The sequence below is a fragment of the Anopheles maculipalpis genome, chromosome 2RL (genome assembly GCF_943734695.1).
Source record: "Anopheles maculipalpis chromosome 2RL, idAnoMacuDA_375_x, whole genome shotgun sequence".
NCBI classification, from domain to species: domain Eukaryota; kingdom Metazoa; phylum Arthropoda; class Insecta; order Diptera; family Culicidae; genus Anopheles; species Anopheles maculipalpis.
Window position 1 is genome coordinate 47992697 of NC_064871.1, and position 21623 is coordinate 48014319.

Here is a 21623-nt window from a genome sequence, read left to right on the forward strand (position 1 = left end):
GCATCTGTGCGATCTGGAAGCAACTCCGTTTTTACACTTCCTGTTTGAAACTGCATATTTGCTGTTTGATGCATCAGCAATAGAACCATGCAATTTTCCAACGTGTGTATTATTTGCCGGATTTTTGTGGTGGTGGGGCGATAGTAGCAGACACCTACATGCCGTCTGTTTCAGTATTTCTTTCCTCACAAATTGAAATGCAGCTTGAAGACCAAGAGATCCCCTTCGCTTCTAGTCCATTCTTTTGCAGTTTACCTCACATAATCTAAAAAAAGATAAAATTGATTAGTTTACCGATGAAACCAGAAAAGTAACAAAATAAAATAATATTAAAGAACAAACTTTAACCGACGAACTGGAAGAATTTTTAAACGTTGTCTTATTCGAGGAGTTGAAGACATTCGAAAACAGTTACACCACACGTCCACCTTTCAAAAGTGTGGTGTAAGTCGTCTTCAAAACATAAACATTCGTTTTCACACCACATACGGGCAATTGCCAGTAAAATGTAACCGATTTTGAATCGTGTGTTGCACCGAAAGCAGAATGCATTTCCGCAACACGGCCAACAGCGGCATTTCATGATTGCACAGTAAAACATTGCTATCCCATTCAACCATCTGTCCAACGCTCTGTACTGTATACTGTACCGAGCTAGGATGTAATGTATGTACGTCACGGTGGCCTGCTTTACCTTTCTCGCGCTAGGCTGTCAAATGAGGTCAGGGTGCCGAAAGTTGATATTGTTTGGCTAGCCAGAGTATCAACCGATGCATGCTTTATTAGCTATTATTACAACCATTTACAAGCCACGATACAGCTTAGCAGGTAGCTGCAGACTAATATTCGATACAGGATTGTTTTGTTTGTGTATTGCGTACCGCGAACGGAAGCATGCTGAGCGATCGTGCGGAAGGTCACGAAACAACTCTGAAGGCAACATAATTTGCCCAAAAAGGATTATCGTATCGAATGAGAGAGACATGCATAGAATGCATGCCGATCGATACATAACATACATTCTTATCGGATTTGCGATGTTTATATTACTATAACTTACCTTGATCCTTATCCAATCCTCTATGGTACACGTAGCATTTCCTTTCTACATAATGCTGGTGCAACATTGCTTGGAACAGTTTCTACGTGCAAAGTCAATAGCTGCCGTATCATTAAATGTTCCGAGGCCATTTCTGCTGGGAGAACGGTTCTGCAACGAAAGTAAAATGAATTCTTTTATGAAATCACAGACAGCACCATCACCTCAACCCAAAACATTTGCCCTGTTACAAAGCTTACATACGTTTAACGGCTGTGCTTAGCAAAATTGAAAAGATGAACCGTTTTAGCAAGTGAATAGTGTACTGCTCACGGTAATCGGAACAATTAAGTGTTTATGTTTAACTTCTTAAGCTAACACGATGATCAAGCAGCGGCCAGCTTTATGACAACATTCTTTGACCATCGTTTTAAGACTGTCAAATTCTTACCACCTTCAGCCCTGAAATCTGCTACCCAAATAGTTACAAACTGCAGGTGCACCAAAAAACAACGTACGTTTGGCTGTTAAACAATATTGCTAACCACGACAATTGATGAGACAGGTTAGATGAATCAATTTGATAAAATATTACTTGTAACAACGTACGTTATTGAAGCAGCAACACCAGCAGCACCAAGTGTTAATTTCGGTATTTTATTTCACGGGTTGATATTTGCCATTCTCTTTAAGGGTTGACGTCTAGCAACCGTGTATGTGTGCGAATGCGCGGAAAAACTGACAATCAATCGGTTCGAGGGAATTGTTTATGAAGCAAATATAAACAATTTCATTTTAATTATAGTTAATTGAGAAGATTAACGCAAATATGATGTTCTTTATGCATATAGCTAGAAAGCAATTCTTGTTCAACGATTGGGAGAAACAAGCAAAAAAGCAAGTACGTGTTGTTTGAAGCGAACAGGAGAACGAACGAGCAAGCCGAAAAATACGATAAAATGTTGAATTCCCGGTGGTTATAATCAAGTACCAACTTACCACGATATTGAATAACACACAAATTTAATAATATGATATAAGTTTCCTTTAAAAATTAAGTTTATGGCTCACCTGCCCTTGGTATTGCAATCAGCGAAAGCGCACTTTTGTTTACAATAAAAAATAACCGGTTGAACCGTTTGCGAATGACTTTCGCTTGCATCAACACATACGCACGCTTGCACGTTGCACGCGAAAGTTTAAAAAATGTAAACATTGAAAACTGTTGATGATGTAGTTTTTGCGAGCCACGCAGGAAATGTTGCAAATAGTTTTCGTTAATATTTTTTTAACGTAACAGCGCGCTCTTACGAGCATTATCCTTTTATGTTACTTTTTGCTATTCATTTTTACAGTTTTGTTGCTTCAATACTATCAATTCGTTGAGCTTTAATTAGGATGTTTTTCTTTGGCAAGTTAGATACTCCTCAATGATCACAGACGCTTCATTTTGTAATGTTCTCTACAGGACGTCTAAGGACTAAGGACTGGCGACTGGCATGACACTTAGTCTGATACAGCTCATTGTGTTAAGCTGCACAAATTTGCTGAATCCATGTTTATCTTCCGCCTTAACACATTTGTCCTTGTCGTCCAAGGTTCTTCGTCAAAAAAAGTCTTCCATGGCCTCAACAACGGGAGCCCTTTACCAACATGCTTTGAACATACATTTACAGAAACTTTTGATTCGATTACTGTCTCCACTGACCGACACAAATAACGACAAATAACCGTCAAATTGGAAATAAGTAATGAAAATTTTTTTCTCCACTTGGCATCAAGCAATTGTTTTGCCATAGGGTTTTTAAAGTATTGATGCGCCACTGCCCCAACTCCTCACTATGGGGCTTCTGAAACCACTGATCCGCTATTGGGCTGGGAGACGATACCAGTGTGCCAATTCAGCTCTATAATTTTACTCAATATTTCAGTTCGTAATGAAACTTCTACCAATTAAATTTATTTTTCGAATGAAAAGTATATTTTTACATGAGCACTTAGCTAGAAAAATCGAAATAAAACAGAAATACGCACGCACCGTAAGCGTACGCACCGAATGCTAAATTGTCACAAGCAGGAACTACTACCGGTACGGGAAAGGGATGTTATTTATACACATGGATTATCGTGATTGGCGGTTTCCCGAAATAAACGTTGCCGATAGCCTTCAACCGTGAATCGTGCCTGACAAACGGAAAAAAGTGCATAATACGTTTCAGACTCCCGGAGAAATGCGTAGTGCGTGGTGCATAGCAGTCTGCTAGCGATGCGCGCCCAGTAAAAGTGCAGTGAATGCAAAGGAAGTGCAGTTGGATATGTGTTAATCTCAGTTAAAACTTTGTTATTGGTGAATTTGGCTAGAAATGTACTAAACTGTTTAATTCATTTGATTTAATTATGAATATTTTTGGTGTCAGATAAAAGTAGTGTAAGTGAGTAGTGTAAGTGAACCGTTCCCAAAATCTGAATATATTCCTCGAACAATGCAAAAAATGTCCTTGTTCTCTCCGGGTCTCCAATCCGTCTGTAGCACTATGATCTTCCTGTAAAAAAAATAGTTGCATGAAGTCGAACCACGATGACACGATAAATACCTACCATTACCGGTGTGACCCGGTGGTAAAGTGTTGTGAACTTGGCCAGGGTCAATCTATACCCTAAAGATTGTGATTGTTTTTTTTTTTTTTGTGGACAACTGTGTGATTATCCTGTCGTGGTTCGAAGGTTAAGCTCGTCGAGAGGAACGAAGCTTGTTGCGTCATAAATCTGTTACTCCATTAATGGGACGTTGTAATATTTGCCATTTTTGTGCAAATTGTTTTTTATCTTTATAATCCTACCAGAAAAAAGACTTATTTATCTTCGCAATGGTCAATTAAAATGTTGGAAAAATTCAATTGAAAGTTTGGTTTGGTTACTTTCAAATAAAATAAATGACAAATGGAGGAGTTATGATTTACATGATGAGCTTCTTCTTGGCTTAACGACCTCTAAGGTCGTGCCGGCCACCAAATGGCTTTACTAGACTGCCGATACCACGTAGTTGGTTAGTCAGTCCTCACTACGGGGGAGCGGTCCGAATGAGATTTGAACCCCGGTCATGCCGTTTGAAAACCGGCGCCGTTGTCGCCTGCACCACCGGGCCGCCGCGTGTCTAAATATTGCACATGATGATCATGGTGCAATATTTAGAGATGCAGAGTATTTAGACGTTTTCCCATATACTTTTAAATTATTCCAATGAAGGCTTCCCTTTAGTTTTGGACGGTTTCAAAAATATTTATGTTTTCGTCCTTACAAAAATCTTTTTAGAATTTCCCAAAATTTGTTTTGAAGTCACTGGAGTTAAAAGACTTGTTTTTAATTTACAATAATATTGATATTTTGATATTGATATTGATATTTTTGCTTGGCGAAACATTCGTGTTCATAACTTGTATACGTGTGAACATGTTGAAAATAATTTATTTTATTTATGTTCTATTTGCACCGAAACTGTGTGTAAACAAACTGTGGGATGAAAACAAACATATCTACGAAACGGTTTAAAACCTCTGGCTTAAGAGAAATACTTTGGAAAGCGTAAAAATCATCTGCATAACCTTTTACGTTGAGTTAAATTTTGGGAAATACTTTAAGATATATGTTTAGGAAAATAAGGGAAACTAAGAAGATTATACTCCTTCAGTCACGTGGTCATCCATTTTTATTAACATCAGCCACGTGCTCGCATACTCAACTGTTTATTATTCTTTTCTCGACCATCGAGTGGCTCACTAGACTTACTGATACCACTTCAATGGATAATTCTCACTACCAAGAAACGGTTCGGGTGGGATTTGAAATTCGCTTCTGTCGTGTGAAGACCAGCGCCGCTGTCGCCTTTACCACTGTTCGCCCTTGAACTTCTTTAATCAGTCGTTCTTTAAAGTTCTGTATAAAAGCGAACAAACCAACAACAAAAAAAGTATTAAAAACTGATATCATGTACACACAGGCCATCTGTCCGATTGACCAGGGTCAACTATATTATTCCATCTCGTGTCGTACCGAGAGCACAAAATAAAGGACAAATAAAACGCCCCTATCCGCGGATGCGGATCGTCGGATGCGTCGGAGTCAATGCAAAAACGTGAACCGTCTGTGTCTGGCTTCTTGACACGCACACTACCCACCCACTATACACTACGCGACCAATTTCGGATGCTGCGCAAGTGTCATTTGCGCACGTTACCTCTTCGTCGTACCTTCAACCGGCATCAACGAGTTGTGACGGCGAGCTAGCAGTCATGGTGTCCGATTTAAATGAAAAAAAAACCCCCGTACAATACGACCTCTCACTAATACACACTATCGCCACGAAAATGCACGGATATGCGGTATCGGACGGTTGCCTTGCGTGCGATCGGGCCACCACGGTTCAGTCAGTCGTCGTTCGAGCATTAGGCAACATTTAATTTTAATTTTAATATTTAAGTAGCTCTAAGTGTAACCACTATCGAAACGAACAAGCAAAAGAAAATAAGGCAGAAAAAGGAAAGTCTTTGCAAAAGTGAAGCAGAAAAACACAGAGCAAACACAACGAAACACGAAGAGAGCTAACACATAAAAGTACTACTTCGAACAATTGCAACGAAACGAATCACAAAAGTCAATTCGTGTAACAAGGTGAATCATTTGAAGAGTGAATCATTTACGAAGCAAATAGAAATTTGCAAAAGCATCCCAACGAGAATCGCACTGAATCTTCCCGTTCTACGAGTGAATCCAAACGACACGCGGTTATTAATTTATTTTCGAAATTACGTTAAGTAAAACGAGTTTGACGAGGTGTTTTGGCGAATATTATTTACGATACGCGAGTATGAGAGTGTGTGAGTGTGTTTGAGTTTTTGTTATTGTTACTATAATTTTATTTGCAAATTTCGAAAACTCTTCGACAAGAGTTCTGCAACATATCAAAATATCAAAACCGGAGAAGTGAAGAAGGCCACAATAAACTATCGACTGGGCGCTCGTCGCATCAGTCCGTTTTTATAATTGAATACGTTGGTTCTTGAAGAAAAATACAAGTTATATTTTGTGACAACAAAACCAAGTGCGATTACTTGTCGGAATTCCTACGCGTGTAAATTTGTGATAATACGCACAATCGACTAAAAGTGGGCAGCACAGCAGTGTGACTCGGAAGCAAAAAAAAAAAAAAGGCGACAAAGAATTAAACAGAACCTAACGTGCTTGCGTGCGTGCGTGAAGTGACCAAATCAAGTGGCACGCGGCCAGAAGCGACACGGTGTTGGTGGTGTTGTAAAAATAATTGAAATCCGTACCACGACGGGGTGTATCATCATCCCCCCGATATTGCGAAGACGTGCGAACGCATTGGATCTGTTGGTGACCGATTGTGAAGTGTAAATAGGTAGGTTATGCTGTGGTTGTTGTTTTTGTGCCCGTAATGCTATTCCTAGCTCTTCTACCATTTTTTTGCCTCCACTATCTCGTTCTGCCATATTTTCTACTAAGAATGTGCCCTGGTAAGGTGTGTTTATTGTTTGGACGATGGCCAAACCGGCGTGAGAAAAGTATTCTGCGATGATGACGATGTGCCCATTAACCCATGCGTGATTGGCCATCTGGTAACTGTTGCGATGATTGATTTTTTGAGTTGTAGATCTACTTTAGAAGATTTGGATTGGATTTTTATGATATCATTAAATATTTATTTGAAATACTTGAAGTCATCAAGCGAAAAGAGACAAGATTCAAGGTCTCTCGTTTTGAGCTTGCCGATGGCTTGTATCCTTCATGAACGTCCTGGAATTCAGGATGATCTGGAATCTAAAAATATTAAAGCATTTTATATTATTATAGTTTAAAGTTACTTCTTCTTGGTTTAACAAACTGGTAGGTGATGTAATAGCTAATTAATAATGGCTAACTATACTTATTGGTAGCATGTTGTTTTATAGTCAATTCTCGTCAATCCCGTGTAAGGCAGAAGTCCGAGATAGAATTGTAAAATGTGGCTAAGCGATGTTCTACGAGCTAATAAAATATCTGGTTTCCATAGAATAGGAAGCATCCTTCGACAAATTCCTTTCGACGATGCACCTTTTTCGGTGAACCTTGGATGAGATTAATTGTACAAGGCCCTTGCACGTGAAAGTCCTCGGCAATTGCTCATTTCATCCGCTGGTAAACTTATTTGAACTTGTTTAAACAAACAGTGTTTTCTACGAACTAAGATCCAGATAACATTTGTTCCACTATCTTCGTTGTTTAAGACAAAGTACTAAGCTGGAACAAGAGACCATGGGTCCGTCAAAATAACAAGCATTCCTTAAATGCTGAATAACACCGATCGGTGATGTCTGTTTCACTGTAACGGCAAAATAAAATCTGTCTACTATTGTTTATATTTGCAGAATGTTTTGAATGTTTTTAATTAACTGACATGGTAGTAGGATGTTGTGTAACATACTTTCAACAAATTTTATTAAATCAATGATCCATATAAACAAATGTACCCACGATTTTCATCACCAACCCTATGCTCTAACTGGCCTTCTACTTCGGTTTTGATTTACCAGGCACCCGTTTTTGGGTGACCACATCACCCTCGCACATGGCGCGATGACACGTAAACAGATTGCGCCGTTTTGTTGCTAGCTTTACTCCCACATTTCGTTTGGTTTGCCCTCGCGAGATGCGAATGGAAGATGGCCTATGTGCACTATGGTAGGTGTGAGTCGTATCGATCTCCAATCCGATCGAGTATAGAACATAAACGAATTTTCATCAATTTTAACGAGGATTTCCAAACAACAAAAACAAGACAAGTAGCACAAACCGTCTGAAATTGACGGACGGTCAACCATTAAAGTTTACCACTTCTGGCTGACCTACCGAGTGGCGTCCCCAAGTGGAGGGCAAGCAGTTATGGCAAATTGTGAACGAGCGAACGATTGACAGTTGTGCTGCCTCCGCACACCGCAAACGGGAATGATCATTCGGTTCCGTAAACGACCGTGGAACTCTGGATGGTGCGCACTCCGGCCGACTCCGGGCCTAGAATGTAGAACACTGCCAGATTACGTCAGACGTGATGGCGCGAAAGATGCTACCCCATGGTCGTTGATGATGTACACCGACCAATACGTATGTGTGTGTATGCCCTAATGTCGTTTGGTTTTCGGCGCACTTGTTGCGGATGGTGGGCATGCGTGTGCGTTTCAGTGTGTGAGCTTGTGCCCTTATCCGTACAGATGCTCAGCTGCTTTACGCCTCGGGATTTGTTGTTCTAAATTTGGAGAAAATATCCATCCTCTTCTCTAGAAAGTCGTAAATGCGTGTGGCGCCAACAATGTTGCGCAATTTGATACTTGATTGATTAATGTGGAGTGGTTAGGTGTTTTCGAAACAGATATAATCTACTTCCGCTCTGCAGAAGCCAAAAAGATCACCGTTCTAATCTTTCCGACAACGCCCCTAACAGCTTCGGTGATCTTCTGTATCCGACGACGGTGCTATTCATCACGGTAATCGGTCAATTAATTTTCATTCCGCAATAACTGCACAACAGAGCATCTGATGTACGCGGGTTTGATGTGTGAGGTGCAGCAACTGGGCTGTTTGTTACAGGTCCCGGATTGTTTGCTGAGGTCAAACTATGCTGAGAATGTGACACGAATTTGACTAGCGCAATGATGCATTGTCTCGAGCTTGATTATTTACGGCACGTTCTTTGAAATGGTAGGTCAACCAGATATGTTTATGGATGGAAGGTAGGCGCTGTGTCTTGCTTAGCGTTTATAGTGGTTGTTATCATTGCACAACTTCCAACAAGAATGAGCATACGCACTGGCAAGAATTGGTGCTAAGATCACTTTTATGATCAGAGTCATCATTAGCAATGCTACTTTTTATAGCGACTACTGCAACATAGAAGTTGATCTTTTGTTTACCACAAATTGCCAAACTTTTTGCCATAAAACATTTTCGCACTTGCCCACCAACGCAAGTACTTCCAACCAAACAAGCTCAGGATCGCCGAGCAAACGCCATTTTGCAAAATGGAGAGCGCATTCAGCTGTGCCTGACAGTCGTTTGGAATAATATGATGCGCAAAATTATTACACCCACATTCACTAACAACCCTACGATTATGACGCTGGCGGAATGATACTCACAAATACTTCATCATCGTGAGAAAGTGCAAGCCGGTAGGGAGAAATTGTGAATGATATTGCTGCTGTGTGGAGCAAACAAGCAAACGATCCAAAAATATATCTGATCGAGATATAGTGCTTTCCGACGGGTAGCGAAAAAATAGTAGCATGTTTGTTAGCAGCGTGTGCGTTTGCGAGGATCGTAAAAATTCATAAACGCAAAATGTGGTTGGAAACATTGGAGGAATAATTGGAAGAAAAATTCTCTGGTATGTCTGTATGCTTTATAAGATCGCTGTTTTAACTGGAGATCGCTTTCCGAGTTGGTTCTTTGTGCGGAGCACACAAACATTAGAACATCATTGAGAATGTTCCGACATTAAAGGTACGCACGATATGGAGGGTGGCCGACTTCTTATCGGAAAATAAATACACCTTATTTATCGAACACAACCGGAACAGAAAGAACGCCTAATCTCAAGCACATTAAGAAGCTAAATTACGCAATTGAGGTCACTCTGTTCCGTAGTTTCGTGTTTGGAGTAGCTATGAAAGAGCAGATCTTGTTTTATCCATTTCGATGTCTCCACAATCACGTGGAACCCTCCGACTCCGAATGCTTGTGCGTGAAATGCGTGAAAATTCAATCAAAAATGCTTTGTTTTTCTACACTCATCTCATCGGCAAAAGAAAATGATCGGGAGGGCCAAATAGCAGCTGCAAAAAAGCGCTTCAAGAGCACCCTTTCTGTGGTGCTGTGTACAGCTATAAATATCTGATGGTCTACGTTCGTCAGCGATCGTCTGCAACTGCTGGCGGGAGATTTTTTGAGCTCAGTGTCAGCCACGATCGGCATCATTGGCCGACGGGGAAAGACGGTCCAACTTCTTCCCGCCGATGGTAGTTGTGGGCTGTTGCAACCGATCACGCTAAAACTGTTCGGTGGTGTTTATACACCCATTGACGCTGTGATGCTGTACGGGAAATGGGAATGGGTTCAGAATTTTTCTTCCGTCTAGCGTGCTTTCTGTTCAACCCAAGGCGGAAGTCGGCACTCGACGATTGATGCTGCTGACCTGTTGGTGTTTGTGAAAGGGTTAGTTTGGAAAACACTTCAGAATGGTAAAGAGGGTTACTAGCATTGATCGATTAGCAGTGTTGATGCGCGTGTGCATCAGACGAAAAGTGGAATAATCACCTAAACATTCGATTTATCATTAACACCCCAAGCAGTGAAGCATGTGAAGCACGACGGGTGTTGGATTACATCGGGGGGGTTGGTTTATAAGTTGAGTGGATAATATGGAATACACAGCCATAAACAGGCTTGCTTATGTTTTTGTCCCAATTTATGATACAAACCTAACAAACTGTGGTTTTCTAAATAATTTTAGCACATAATCTAAACACCTAATACAATGACGCACAACGAGCTTCCGGAGCTCAATGTTAGAAATTAATCATCAAACCTTGAAAGGATGTATAGCTGTTTCCTTTATTTCGGGTAGCTCATTGGTGGTTGACATCATGCAAATCCTACACCACACACGTCACTGAAACATCTAATCGAGTCTTTTCCGGGCACGGTATCGTATGACCGCACCTAGTTTTCACAAATCCTTCCATGGCAGCTCACGGGTGTTCATGTCTAAATGACATCATGTCCAAAATTTATAACACAGCCGTTCGTCGGTATGCGCGAAAAATAGGGGCAAAACGAAGGGTTTGTTGGTTACTTGAATAGAACCACCATTGAAGAACCATTGAATAGAAAAGAGACAGTATAAATCTGTGTGTGACTTGTTGAATGAAAGCACGTGTTGAACAGCTTTAATGTCGGATGAGCGTGTGCATGGGAAACGTTTAGGCAACTGCGTTGCTTCCAAGGGAATCCCGAATACCTCATTAAGATACAATGCGATCAAATGAAACTTCATGAAACAGTTATTTTATTTGCTTTTAATTTTTGTTGGATTTTTTACAATTTATTTTAAATATACATCAATACATGTAATGCCTGCGTAACTATTGAAATGGGGATTTGCTTTCTGTTTTTTACCTTATCCCGGGCATGTTAGGTTGATTTGTATTTTTGGTCTTATATAAGAATGTCTTAACCATTTTTAATTCTGGAATAGTTTTCCTCCTTCGTACTTAATTTGAAATCTGGTTTAACAAGTTATGTTTTTTTTAATACCTTCTTGAGAACTTTGGAAATCTTCGACCAAACATCATCTTCAAAACCTAGGAAATAAGCAGGCTTTCAGAGAACTTCTATGTAAAAAATGTTATTCTAAATTTTATTTACGATTCGACAGCATCTTCGTCTGCAACAAACTTTTGTTAAGATGTTTTACAATTTAAAAAAAAACTAGGTCACGCAGCGAAAAGGCTTAACGAGCACAGGTTTGGTCAGAAATATTTTTTTTTGTTTAATTTTGAAATGAAAACACCACGTTAAAATTTTTCTTTTGGGCATCGAAGTGATTTTCTACTTCTAAACAACCCTTAAGAACGATGTATCCACATCGTTCAACACATCCAGATTGTTATAGATATGACCCTCCCTGACAATGATTTTACACTACATCAGCAGTAATGTTAAGGTTCAGTGCTGAAAACTGCAACGCTATGTCCATATTCGACACGTAGGAGTCGTATAATAAAACTACCCTGCGCCCCATCTGCCCTTTGCCATGATATAGCTCTTTTTTGTTTATTTCATTAACGATGATGTACTCCTTGTTGATTTTTTCTGTTTCCTATTCTCCTGTTTCAGTTTACTTCCAACCACACCCAACACGACCAGGAACGGTGGTGAAAAATTGGATCGATTTACTCCCGGACACGACGCCGAAAGTCCAACACCCGCAGCACGTCACATTAAACCAACAGTGTGTTGTAGGAACAAAACGAAAAAAAAAAAAATCCACCACGTAATAAAATAGGCCAGACAACAAAAGGACCAGTCATCGCGTCATCTTGTTGGTCGGGTGTTAAAATCAAGGTGTCGAAGCCTGCTAGTGTCCATGAACAGTGCCCCAAAAGATTGAGACTGCCCGTAACTAAGGTGAGGACAGTGAGTGTCCTGAAAAAAAAACCCGCCAGCTCTGTGCGGAAGTTAGTGTTAAAATTAAAATTTAAATGTACTGCCTACGTGAAGAGCATCAGCGTACGCTTCAGCAAGTGCAGCAACAGTGTCAGGACGTTTAAGATCAGTGATAAACAGTGAGCAAACAACACATCAAATACATAACAATGGCGAACGATGAACAACAGTCCAACGTCACAACCGGTTCGGTGATGACGATCGTCAATAATGTGCTTCAAATGGAACAGAAATTGAATGGTGAAAATGATACTGGGATTAAGAAAGAATCCTGCAACGATGATGTCGCCGAACAAGGCGGACATCCGAAGGAAACAAACGTGAGACAAAAACGAAAGAAGGCGACCGGAAAACAAAACCCTAGTGTTGACACAATCGATGGTAAACCATCACTAGATCATCGATCGGTGGGTAAGGAATCGACTGTATCCTCCCATCCGGCACCTTCTTCCGAAGCGTTGGGCAATCTTTCCAAAGCCAACGGGAAAAGACTCAAGCTGGATCTTAAGCCAAATCAAGAGCATCACGATCCAACGTCTCCATTAGGATTGTTGCATGAGGAGAAAGTGATCGTACGTAGCAAACCACCAATTCCACCGAAGCCAGATGTCCGGGCAATTCAAGCATCTTCCCAAGCGGCACAACCGAAAGTCACCGTTTTGCCCGCCACCCCGCAACACACGAAGGGAAAGAAGCAGCAGGTGACCGAAGCCCACAATGCACACACCGTCCAGAAGCTGCTGGCCCAGAACGAACAGATGCGGCTAGAACTTAGCGAACTCCGAAGCAGTTTGGCTGCAGAGCGGAATGCTGTCAGAGTATTACGGTAGGTGGAAAGTGCTCTACTCATTTTTTTCGTTTGATTACCTTATGTTACCCTTTTTTTTCCCCACAGGGCCCAAAATGAGTCCGATCTGCGAAAGACAAAATCCGAATGCAAGAAACTGCAGGAAGCTCTGCAGCATCAGAAACGTCACTCTTCCGCTCAAACACAGTGCCAGAACGTGTCCGTAAGTGGTGGCACGCCGGCAAAGCGACCGCACCGCGGATCAGCGGAACAAGAGCCTCAGGGTGGCGGTTGGGCTTCGGAGACACGCGGTCCGCACCATCAGCAGCAGTGCTGTTTGGAAGTTTTGAAGCTGAATCAGGAGATTTCTGCCCTGCGGGAAACGAACAAGTTCTTAGAGGAAAAATATCAAGTAAGTGTGGAGCTTTTTCCCTCGTCTAGCTCGTCAATCGAGTCAAATGAAAACGAAGATAGAAGAAAAGCTGCAAAACGTTTTTGCCAACTGATTTTCTATCAATTGTATGCAAGCTGTACGTGTTGGAGGGAGGTTGCATGCACTGCTTGTGTGCAAACTGGCTGCGTCAGTACCGATTTGGCTGCGTTCTGTTACTCAGCTGTTTCTGCTGCTTTCGTTATAATTTCTTATTTCTGCATACATATCAGCAAGTCATTAGCTAACATTGTACATACAATGTAATTATCAGGGTCAAAGTGGAGCTATCAATAAGTTTACGAGCGGGCAGCTCACTGACAGCCATGTCCTGCCTTCAATTACACATTGATTAATTTGTTTCCAAAAAGAATGGTGCGAGTGGCGTGGCGTATTCCTTCACGTAACTTCAAAATTCCATTTTTAAGCAAATGTCAGGGCTGTGCAGTTTTGTTACCTCCAGTAGCAGCTGCTTGCCCTTATGTCATACACTCAATGTCAGCGGAACCAATTCGATTTATATGATCGTAAGCTCCCTGTACTGCACCATCGATTGGGTGTCAGCTACCGATGAATGGGTTTTCTTTGGGAATTAAAAAAGAGAATTAAATGATCGATTTGGGGGATATATGCACTCGGAGCACTCGGAGGCATTGAGCGGTAGTAAAAAGAGGAGGGAGGCCTCCAGATAGCAATCAATTCGAACCCACAATATCTTCATCATCTTGCGATTGGTGTCAGTCAGACGGTATGGTATGCAAAATTTTGCGCTTAAAATTACTCAACATTTCTAGCCATGCGTCTGGGAGCAGAGGTCTGTGAAGTTGCTGGGGAAGTTCCCATCCAAAAAAGGAAATAAATGGATTTGATTGTCATGTCAAGTATCGAAGCTCGGTGCACTTGTGTGTGTGTGGCTGTAGAGTGAGGACCCTGGTCCAGCCAATAGTTGGAACCCGTTGGTTCCATCACATTCCCTTTCATACGTCAACATTTAACCTTAAAAAGGCATCATCTTCTCGTGTGCGATACAAGAACACGCGACAGTACGGGTAATAGGTGATATGGTCATTTTTTGCCGTAGAAAGTCCGATTTCCCTTTCGTTGTGAACACCGGACAGCGCGATTCAGCTTTATTTATCGTGTTTCATAAATAATGCCAATTTATGGAAGGTCTCTTCCCGGCTGGGAACAGGGTCGAGGGAGCAGTGGGAAGTAATCCACACAAAAAGGGACATGCAAATCTGTTCGATTAATTGTGATTCGGCAGCGACCTTCGACGGTACTGCGAAATGGTACCGTGAGCCTTCACCCGTGCTCGATGTCCGACGGTGTCCCGAATGGAGGGCATATACGGTTGCGCTTGAATGGTTTGCACCTCATCATCCACGAGAGACGGGGTTTGGTCCTCGGGGACGTCAGAATTACTTAATGATCTGTGAACAATTATTATACGCGTGTGTGCGCTTAAAATAATGCAAATACAACACATCCAAGGATGAGTACCGGAGTGAGCAGTTGCTGACGATGTCCTTCGTCGGTGTGATATACCATACGGACGGTGTGATCCTGCCATGGCAGTTATGGCACGTGTAGCGAAAAAACCTCGCAAAGCTTCCCTGCTGCGACTGTGTGGTTGCAGCGTTACCATAAAAGCTTTAGCGTGCGGTATGATTATGTGGTAAACAATTTATTGAATTTGTTCCCGATCGCGCGTCCACTGGACGGATTGTTCCGTTGATTTTTGACCGTCACTTGATTACGAAGACGGTAAACTGACACGCTGAAGGATTTGATGACATTTTAATTGAAATGAAATGTTTTTGAAATCACTTTTATCACAACGGTGCAGGAATGGATGAGTTTATGGTCAGTAGTCGGCACCAATGTCACGTTGGATTAATTTACGCATTTTGTACCACTTAAAGGATGAAATTTATGGTGGTTGATTGTATGGCCTTTACAGAACAGCAAAGCAAACTACTTTAAAGTAGATTGTTTGCGGTAACAAATTACTTACAATTGTCTGAAAAGTGAACAAAACGCTTGAAGGAATGGAACCTTAACATTTAACAAATGTTAAGTAAGTTAACAAAAAAAGGAATGCCTCTATTCAGGTACCACAGCCATGATTATCTTAAAAATCATTGCTTATAGATTTTTAAATTTTTTTTTTATTAAGATCTTAGTGTTCAGATGTTCCTCCGCCTTGGCCACATAATATATGAAGAATTTCCTATGGCTAACGTTTTTGTCAGAGCAATATATTTTGTTGATCGCTTCTAATAGGAATTGTAACAGAGCTTTTTTTAAACTAACGATTTTATACAACAATGTCAATCTTGTGCAGAGTTGTTTTTATTAAAACATATAGACAGACTCATTTTAGTCCCTGTTCTTATACGAAAATCACTAGATCCACGATTTTTTTTCTATCTGGTTATGTGTTTTAAAGCTTTATCTCCCAGCAGTCTTGGGAGCAGGTCTTCATACGACGGGACCAGGATGTAAATATCATCCGAACCGTCATCCGAATATCATCCGAACTGACCCGTAGTGACGACTGGCTATCCAACTACCCGCCGCCCGATGTGACTTAGCGGGTCGTTATTAAGTCAAGGAGAAGAAGAAGAAGAAGACAGACTGGACCGTTGGGTGGCTGCATTATGAACCCTTATTATATGTTTCAGGTTTGCTCGAAAATGATGAAGATGTTGTGTCTCTCGAATTGGTTATGTTTTGTTGTCAGAAAATTCTGCACTACCTTCAACTTGTTTCCAGTAATACAAACAGAGCATAGTAAAATTCCATAGTACCTGATACAATTTATAATGAATGGTTAGGGTAGTCTTATAAAAAATTTTAAAATCACCTTGTTAATTAATCCATACTTAGGTTTTGAACAGGGAATATCTATATTTTTTTACACTTCTCTTCTTGAAGCTGGCCATTTGAGCGAAGACTGATGGATATCCTGCATCTATCTGCTTATCTGACTGCCCTTATGACTGTCTTTGCATTTTTAAAGGATAAGGACATCTAAAATAACGTGTTTAATGAAATACTGTACAGTAAATGTATTTGTAATGTAATTGGTTAGCATCCAACTCGTATTGTGCTTTAAAATTTTAACGCACACAAAGACAACTGAATAATTTGTGTTATTTTTGCTATTTAGAAGCAAGATGCAGTATAAATATCATACTTTGTGCTAAAAATAATTCTTGAAGAGCACTTTGCTAAACACTTCCTGCTACACATCTGACTGCAATTGCTGTTTTTTTCCTTTCACCAACAAACGGGTGCAGTTTGTTGGAGGTAGAATAAATCACCATCATAATTAGTCAATCGTCGATCGAATAGCAAGATCTCGGTGCACCGGTATGCAATGGAGAGACTGTTTTCCCTTTCTACTCGAGCCCTTACAATCGGTGTCTGTGAGCGAAGTCTACTAGCCGCTCCACACCGGCAGCCACAAACGTATTTCTGACTGACTTATGGGGCGATTGTGTTTGATGCCCTCCTCCAACAGCGCTCAGTGAGAGCATTCTGGAGCATACGAAAGAATGCATTCGGTAAGCGGTATTTGCGAGAAGCATTCGCTTTCCGACCGGTTAAACATCACCAGCATCGGTTGGCGCCGGTCGGTGTAAAGGGGGTATGTACTGCCGATATGAGTAATACACGGCTTCTAGCACCGAAGAATGGAAGGAAACCGTCTGTTTCGGAACGCGTCAGGAAAGTTTCAGTTTTCTGTTTCCGTGTTATGCAAATTCCACCACAGATTTACCACCACCGCCATCGGGCCACGCAGTTGCACGGATTGTTCAACCATTTCGGAACCCCAGTGCACTGTTGATGCATTGTGCATTGTTTTCACTTTCCGATTCGAATCGATCATCTTACCCCGGGATGGGATGCGGTTGGACGCTGACTGCCAACCCGTCTGAAACTGACAGTGGCACAAATATTCGAACCTTGACAGCAGCTCTCTGTCTGTTACACTATCTTAATTCTCATGTTTGGTCATGTTTCGCGGTTCGCGTACACTTATTAATGACGGCTTTTGTTTGACCTGTTACTTCACAGATTTCCTCCGAGGCTGAACGGCAGAAAGCTTCCGATATTCGCGTACAGCGTGATCTGCACGAACTACGATTGACTCAACTTTCCAAGTCAGCGAGAAACGAAATCCAGCGCATGGTAAGTTCTAATCCTTCGCGAATGCGCGTGCACCTTAAATGTTTGCGGGTGGCATTTGCATAACTTTGGAGATGTTTCGTTGTGTCAAATCGGCGCGGTTTGAAGATTCGTCAAGGTGATTTGTTTTGCGGTTAAGAGGTTACAGGGACTTAGACTGCGTGTTGGATGAATGTTTATAGGTTTGAGATGTTAAAAAACAGTTTGTAATTCTTTGTAGTTCATGGTGACCAGCGCTTACCACCAGTCACGTAACTTATGAAGAGCCTTGAGTATTTGATCCTTGATATTTCTTGAAATGGTAGCTATTGTTTTGTTTGATCTGATAACTTCATAAAGATAGTTCAAAAAATGGATATTATTAAACAAACGACTGAATGACATTTATGCGTTGGCTACTCATAGCAAATCTTCTTCAAGGATGGGCAACTTAGTTCCACGAACACGTCCAGTCCGTTGATATAAAGTCCGGTATCTCTGCGGGTGGTTTATATTAAACCCTTTTTTACGTCATTTTCCAGATCCGCTAGGGTCAACCGAGCTCTCAACAAAGCGCTTGTTGGATGAGTCATGACGGGCAAGGAACAAAAAAAAAAACCAGGCAACACCTTCAAACCAGCCGATCCGTCGGTATCTTAAGCTAACGATCGTAAAACATTTGTTCCGTCCAGCGTATCTTCATTTGGGCGCGTTGATGCCTGATCGCTCTTTATGTTGCATTTGGGTTCGGGATGGGTTTCTTTCCCGGATCCCCGAAGACGATATAGTTAAGACCTTACGGATTCCGTGCGGAATTCTCAATCCTCTTACCGCGGTGCGTCGTCGTTTTCAGTTTTTTGTTTGTATCGTTGACGGTGGAAGACTTTTGCCACCCAAAAATCGTGCCGTTCCGAATTTGCCTCACTGTAGCCGAGATCACCTTCAGACCCTGCGCATCTTTGGAGAGAAAAAGAAACGATTTATGAACGATCGGAAATGGCAGCGCGATCGCCTCGATACAACGTGGGAAACGGGTGCGACTTATCAGTCCGTAAGGCTTATCCGAATTAGCGACCGGGTAATTACTTGGTTGAGCAATTTACGTTCGCACAGCATTCCTTCAGGAAATGCCTGAAGCTACACAATAATTTTTACTCCACCAGGACTGTTTTTCAATCAAATTATGTTTTTCATTCATGCGGTTGCGGGTAGCAGTGGTAGTAGTAGTCAATCGTCAACACCGAAGGTGGAGCAAATTGTTTATGCACGAGCAGGGAAATGAATTCATGAACGTGGAGTTGAGTGAGTGCATTAAAGTTGTGCCTGTTCGGTGTACGGCTTCATTCACCGAAAGCTTCAACCTTCCTTTATCGCCTAAGGACAAAATGGAGAAGATAATGTTCTTGCCGGGCAATGCCTGTTCCACGGTGGAGACGGTTAGGCGATTATTGTACGTTATTCCTTCCTTGCTGCAACAGTATCATCCGAACGATTCGCCACAACAGGGAAACTATGGGTTCGTTAAGCATTTGAATGAAATTCATACCTGAGGGATTCCTCCGGCTGAGATGGGCGAAGAGAAAGAACGCTAAAAACGATCCTTCAGGGCGTTCCCATGGATTTTCGACAGAACTTGTCTGACACTCTACATTTTCTTTACAGATTGCAGCCATTAAAATGCTACCTTCATGTGGGCTTGGTACTTTCGATTCCGGCTCGAATGGATGATGATGAATCATGAGAAGCAAATTGCAGGTTATAGTGTAGTTGTTTTTTTGTTCTTCAGGAGCATTAGAAATGTAAATCGCTTCTTTCATAAATTTGTGTGAGATATTTTGTGTTTAAGATGGACAAACTTAACGGACAGTATTTAGAGCTTTAGAGCGATTAATATGGTTCTTCATGTTGCGTGTGCAAGATCGCAATAATAATCAATCAGTGCTTCGTCCACTGGATGATTCTGCCCCAGCGTTGGTGAAAAGTAATGAGTCAAAGTAGGTTTATTACTTCATCACCAGTGAGTTGCAAGATTGTTTTAACTCCAAAACACAATTCTAAAGCTTACCATCGTTCGCAGACAATGGGATCAGTGGAACAACGGTCTAATTAATCTACCTTTCGTTTGGCACGGGAATTTTAGTCAACCGTCTGAGCGATTGAGGGTGGTGCAGGTTTCAACATTTGAAAAATGGATAACCGCGTGGTTTTGTTGCTTGCGTTGCGATTCGCTGCCAAATTCACTATTTCTGGGAAGAACCAAACGAACGTCTGACCGGCAGTAACAACGTTGACCCAAATCCAAATTCTTACCGTTTCTTTGCGTTCTCTATATGTTTTCTTTTCCTCTGTTCCATCTCGCCCAAATATTCTAGCTGGAGGAGCTGAAATCGAAGGATCGCAGCATAGCGCAGCTCAAGAAGGAGCTACAGGCTGCGCTAGCTGCCCAAGCAGGAACCGGTGGTGGATGTCGCAAGGAGAGAAAGGCTGCTAAAAATTCCGCTCAGCAATCGCACGAGGTGAGTGACTTGTGGTGACCGTTTCTACCGTCCGAAATGTTTGTTTCAATTGGTGATTTGTTATTTTGGGTACACAAAAGACACAACCAACAAAAAACAGCTTAAGACTGGGGTACCAATGCTAGCGACATGCAGATCACGAAAAGTTAGTTAAAAGCGTTGCGAATGTATCCACTCTGTTGACTGGTGTGTCTTCTACCGCAAGGGACGCTCTGATGTCGTTGTCACGATTCCATCCGAACGGTAAATCATTTTCATGTGCCGGTAGTTGACAGCGAGATGGGATGCACTCGATCAGCCGCACGATCTGTTCCTCCTACGTTGCAGACACGTGTTGACTGCAGACTTGCTGCCTTGATGCGCAGCCAGTGAAGCAGCTTGCTGTCCCAACATTCCGGTGTACGCACAAGATTGTATTAGAGCGTCGGGTAACGGTGTGTCGCGTTGCGGAATGGTCATCTTGGAACGATCATATTTTTCATACAGGAAGTATGACCGCACGCACGCGAAAGATGATGACTTTATACGGTAGACTCAGCGAGTGAAGAATTTTCCCATGCCTCTTGGGGAGTCTTGGGGGAAATAAGACTCTCCGGGGGAAATTCAGGTACATCACAATTGTTGATAGGCGCCGGGATAGTTGGATATAATGAGATCCGGTTGTAGCTGTAGAAGCAATCAAGAAAATCGAGATCACACGACACAAGAATTTAGAACAGTAAGATTTAGATAATGACATTCTTTGAGTGACTTTGGGTTGCCATTTTGTTTGCGATGATTGAGTCGATGTTTATTATGATGATGATAGTTCAAAGAAGCAAGTCCTAAAAAGACATTTTTTATGTCGAGCAATTGTACCTTTTTATAAGGTACAAATTCTTGAAGATATCAACTTCTAATGAAATGTTTAAAAATGGTAAATTATATTCACATAATGCACATCAGATCATATTATACTACAAATAATGCCAACATTGGATGAATACCACCAGATTATAATGATGTTGAGAAACACAAGATACAAAACTAAGTCAAGCAACTTCACTAGAGTATACGGAGTTACTCGAGGTTGGAAAAGTTTTTATGTTTTAGTGTTAATAGATTGATTTGATCATTACACAAACTTAAATATTTTTGTTAAATAATCGATTGTTGTTTTGGAATATTTATTTATTTAATTATCTATTTATTTTAAATAAATAAATAAGTTTATATTTTTTTTATTTTCATTGTTTTGGAATAAAGTATGTATAATATTTTTATGATGATTTTTAAAAATATTTTTATTTCGTTAATCCATCCAGTGTCCTAATGATTCGTAAAGATTTCACTAAGCCTTTTAAAACTTCGCTCATTTACAATTGATTTTTTCCGGCGCTCTAACATATTTTTGGAATC

General features: G+C 41.2%; 2 protein-coding genes across 4 annotated transcripts in view; both read left to right on the forward strand.

Annotated features, from left to right (window-relative positions):
* LOC126558621 (serine/threonine-protein phosphatase 4 catalytic subunit) overlaps positions 1 to 21623 on the forward strand; it is a 161615-nt gene that overhangs the window by 120404 nt on the left and 19588 nt on the right. The gene's annotated exons all lie outside the window — the stretch shown is intronic.
* LOC126556688 (protein lava lamp) overlaps positions 12464 to 21623 on the forward strand; it is an 81778-nt gene continuing 72618 nt past the window's right edge. Inside the window, exons 1-4 of one of the 3 annotated variants that reach the window (XM_050212114.1) lie at positions 12464 to 13142; positions 13212 to 13515; positions 17620 to 17733; positions 20082 to 20225. In XM_050212114.1, the coding sequence (XP_050068071.1) occupies positions 12466 to 13142; positions 13212 to 13515; positions 17620 to 17733; positions 20082 to 20225 (1239 nt within the window). In that variant the 5' untranslated portion in view covers positions 12464 to 12465. The remainder of the gene's footprint in view (positions 13143 to 13211; positions 13516 to 17619; positions 17734 to 20081; positions 20226 to 21623) is intronic. The other 2 variants (XM_050212115.1, XM_050212116.1) reach the window with 2 other exon arrangements.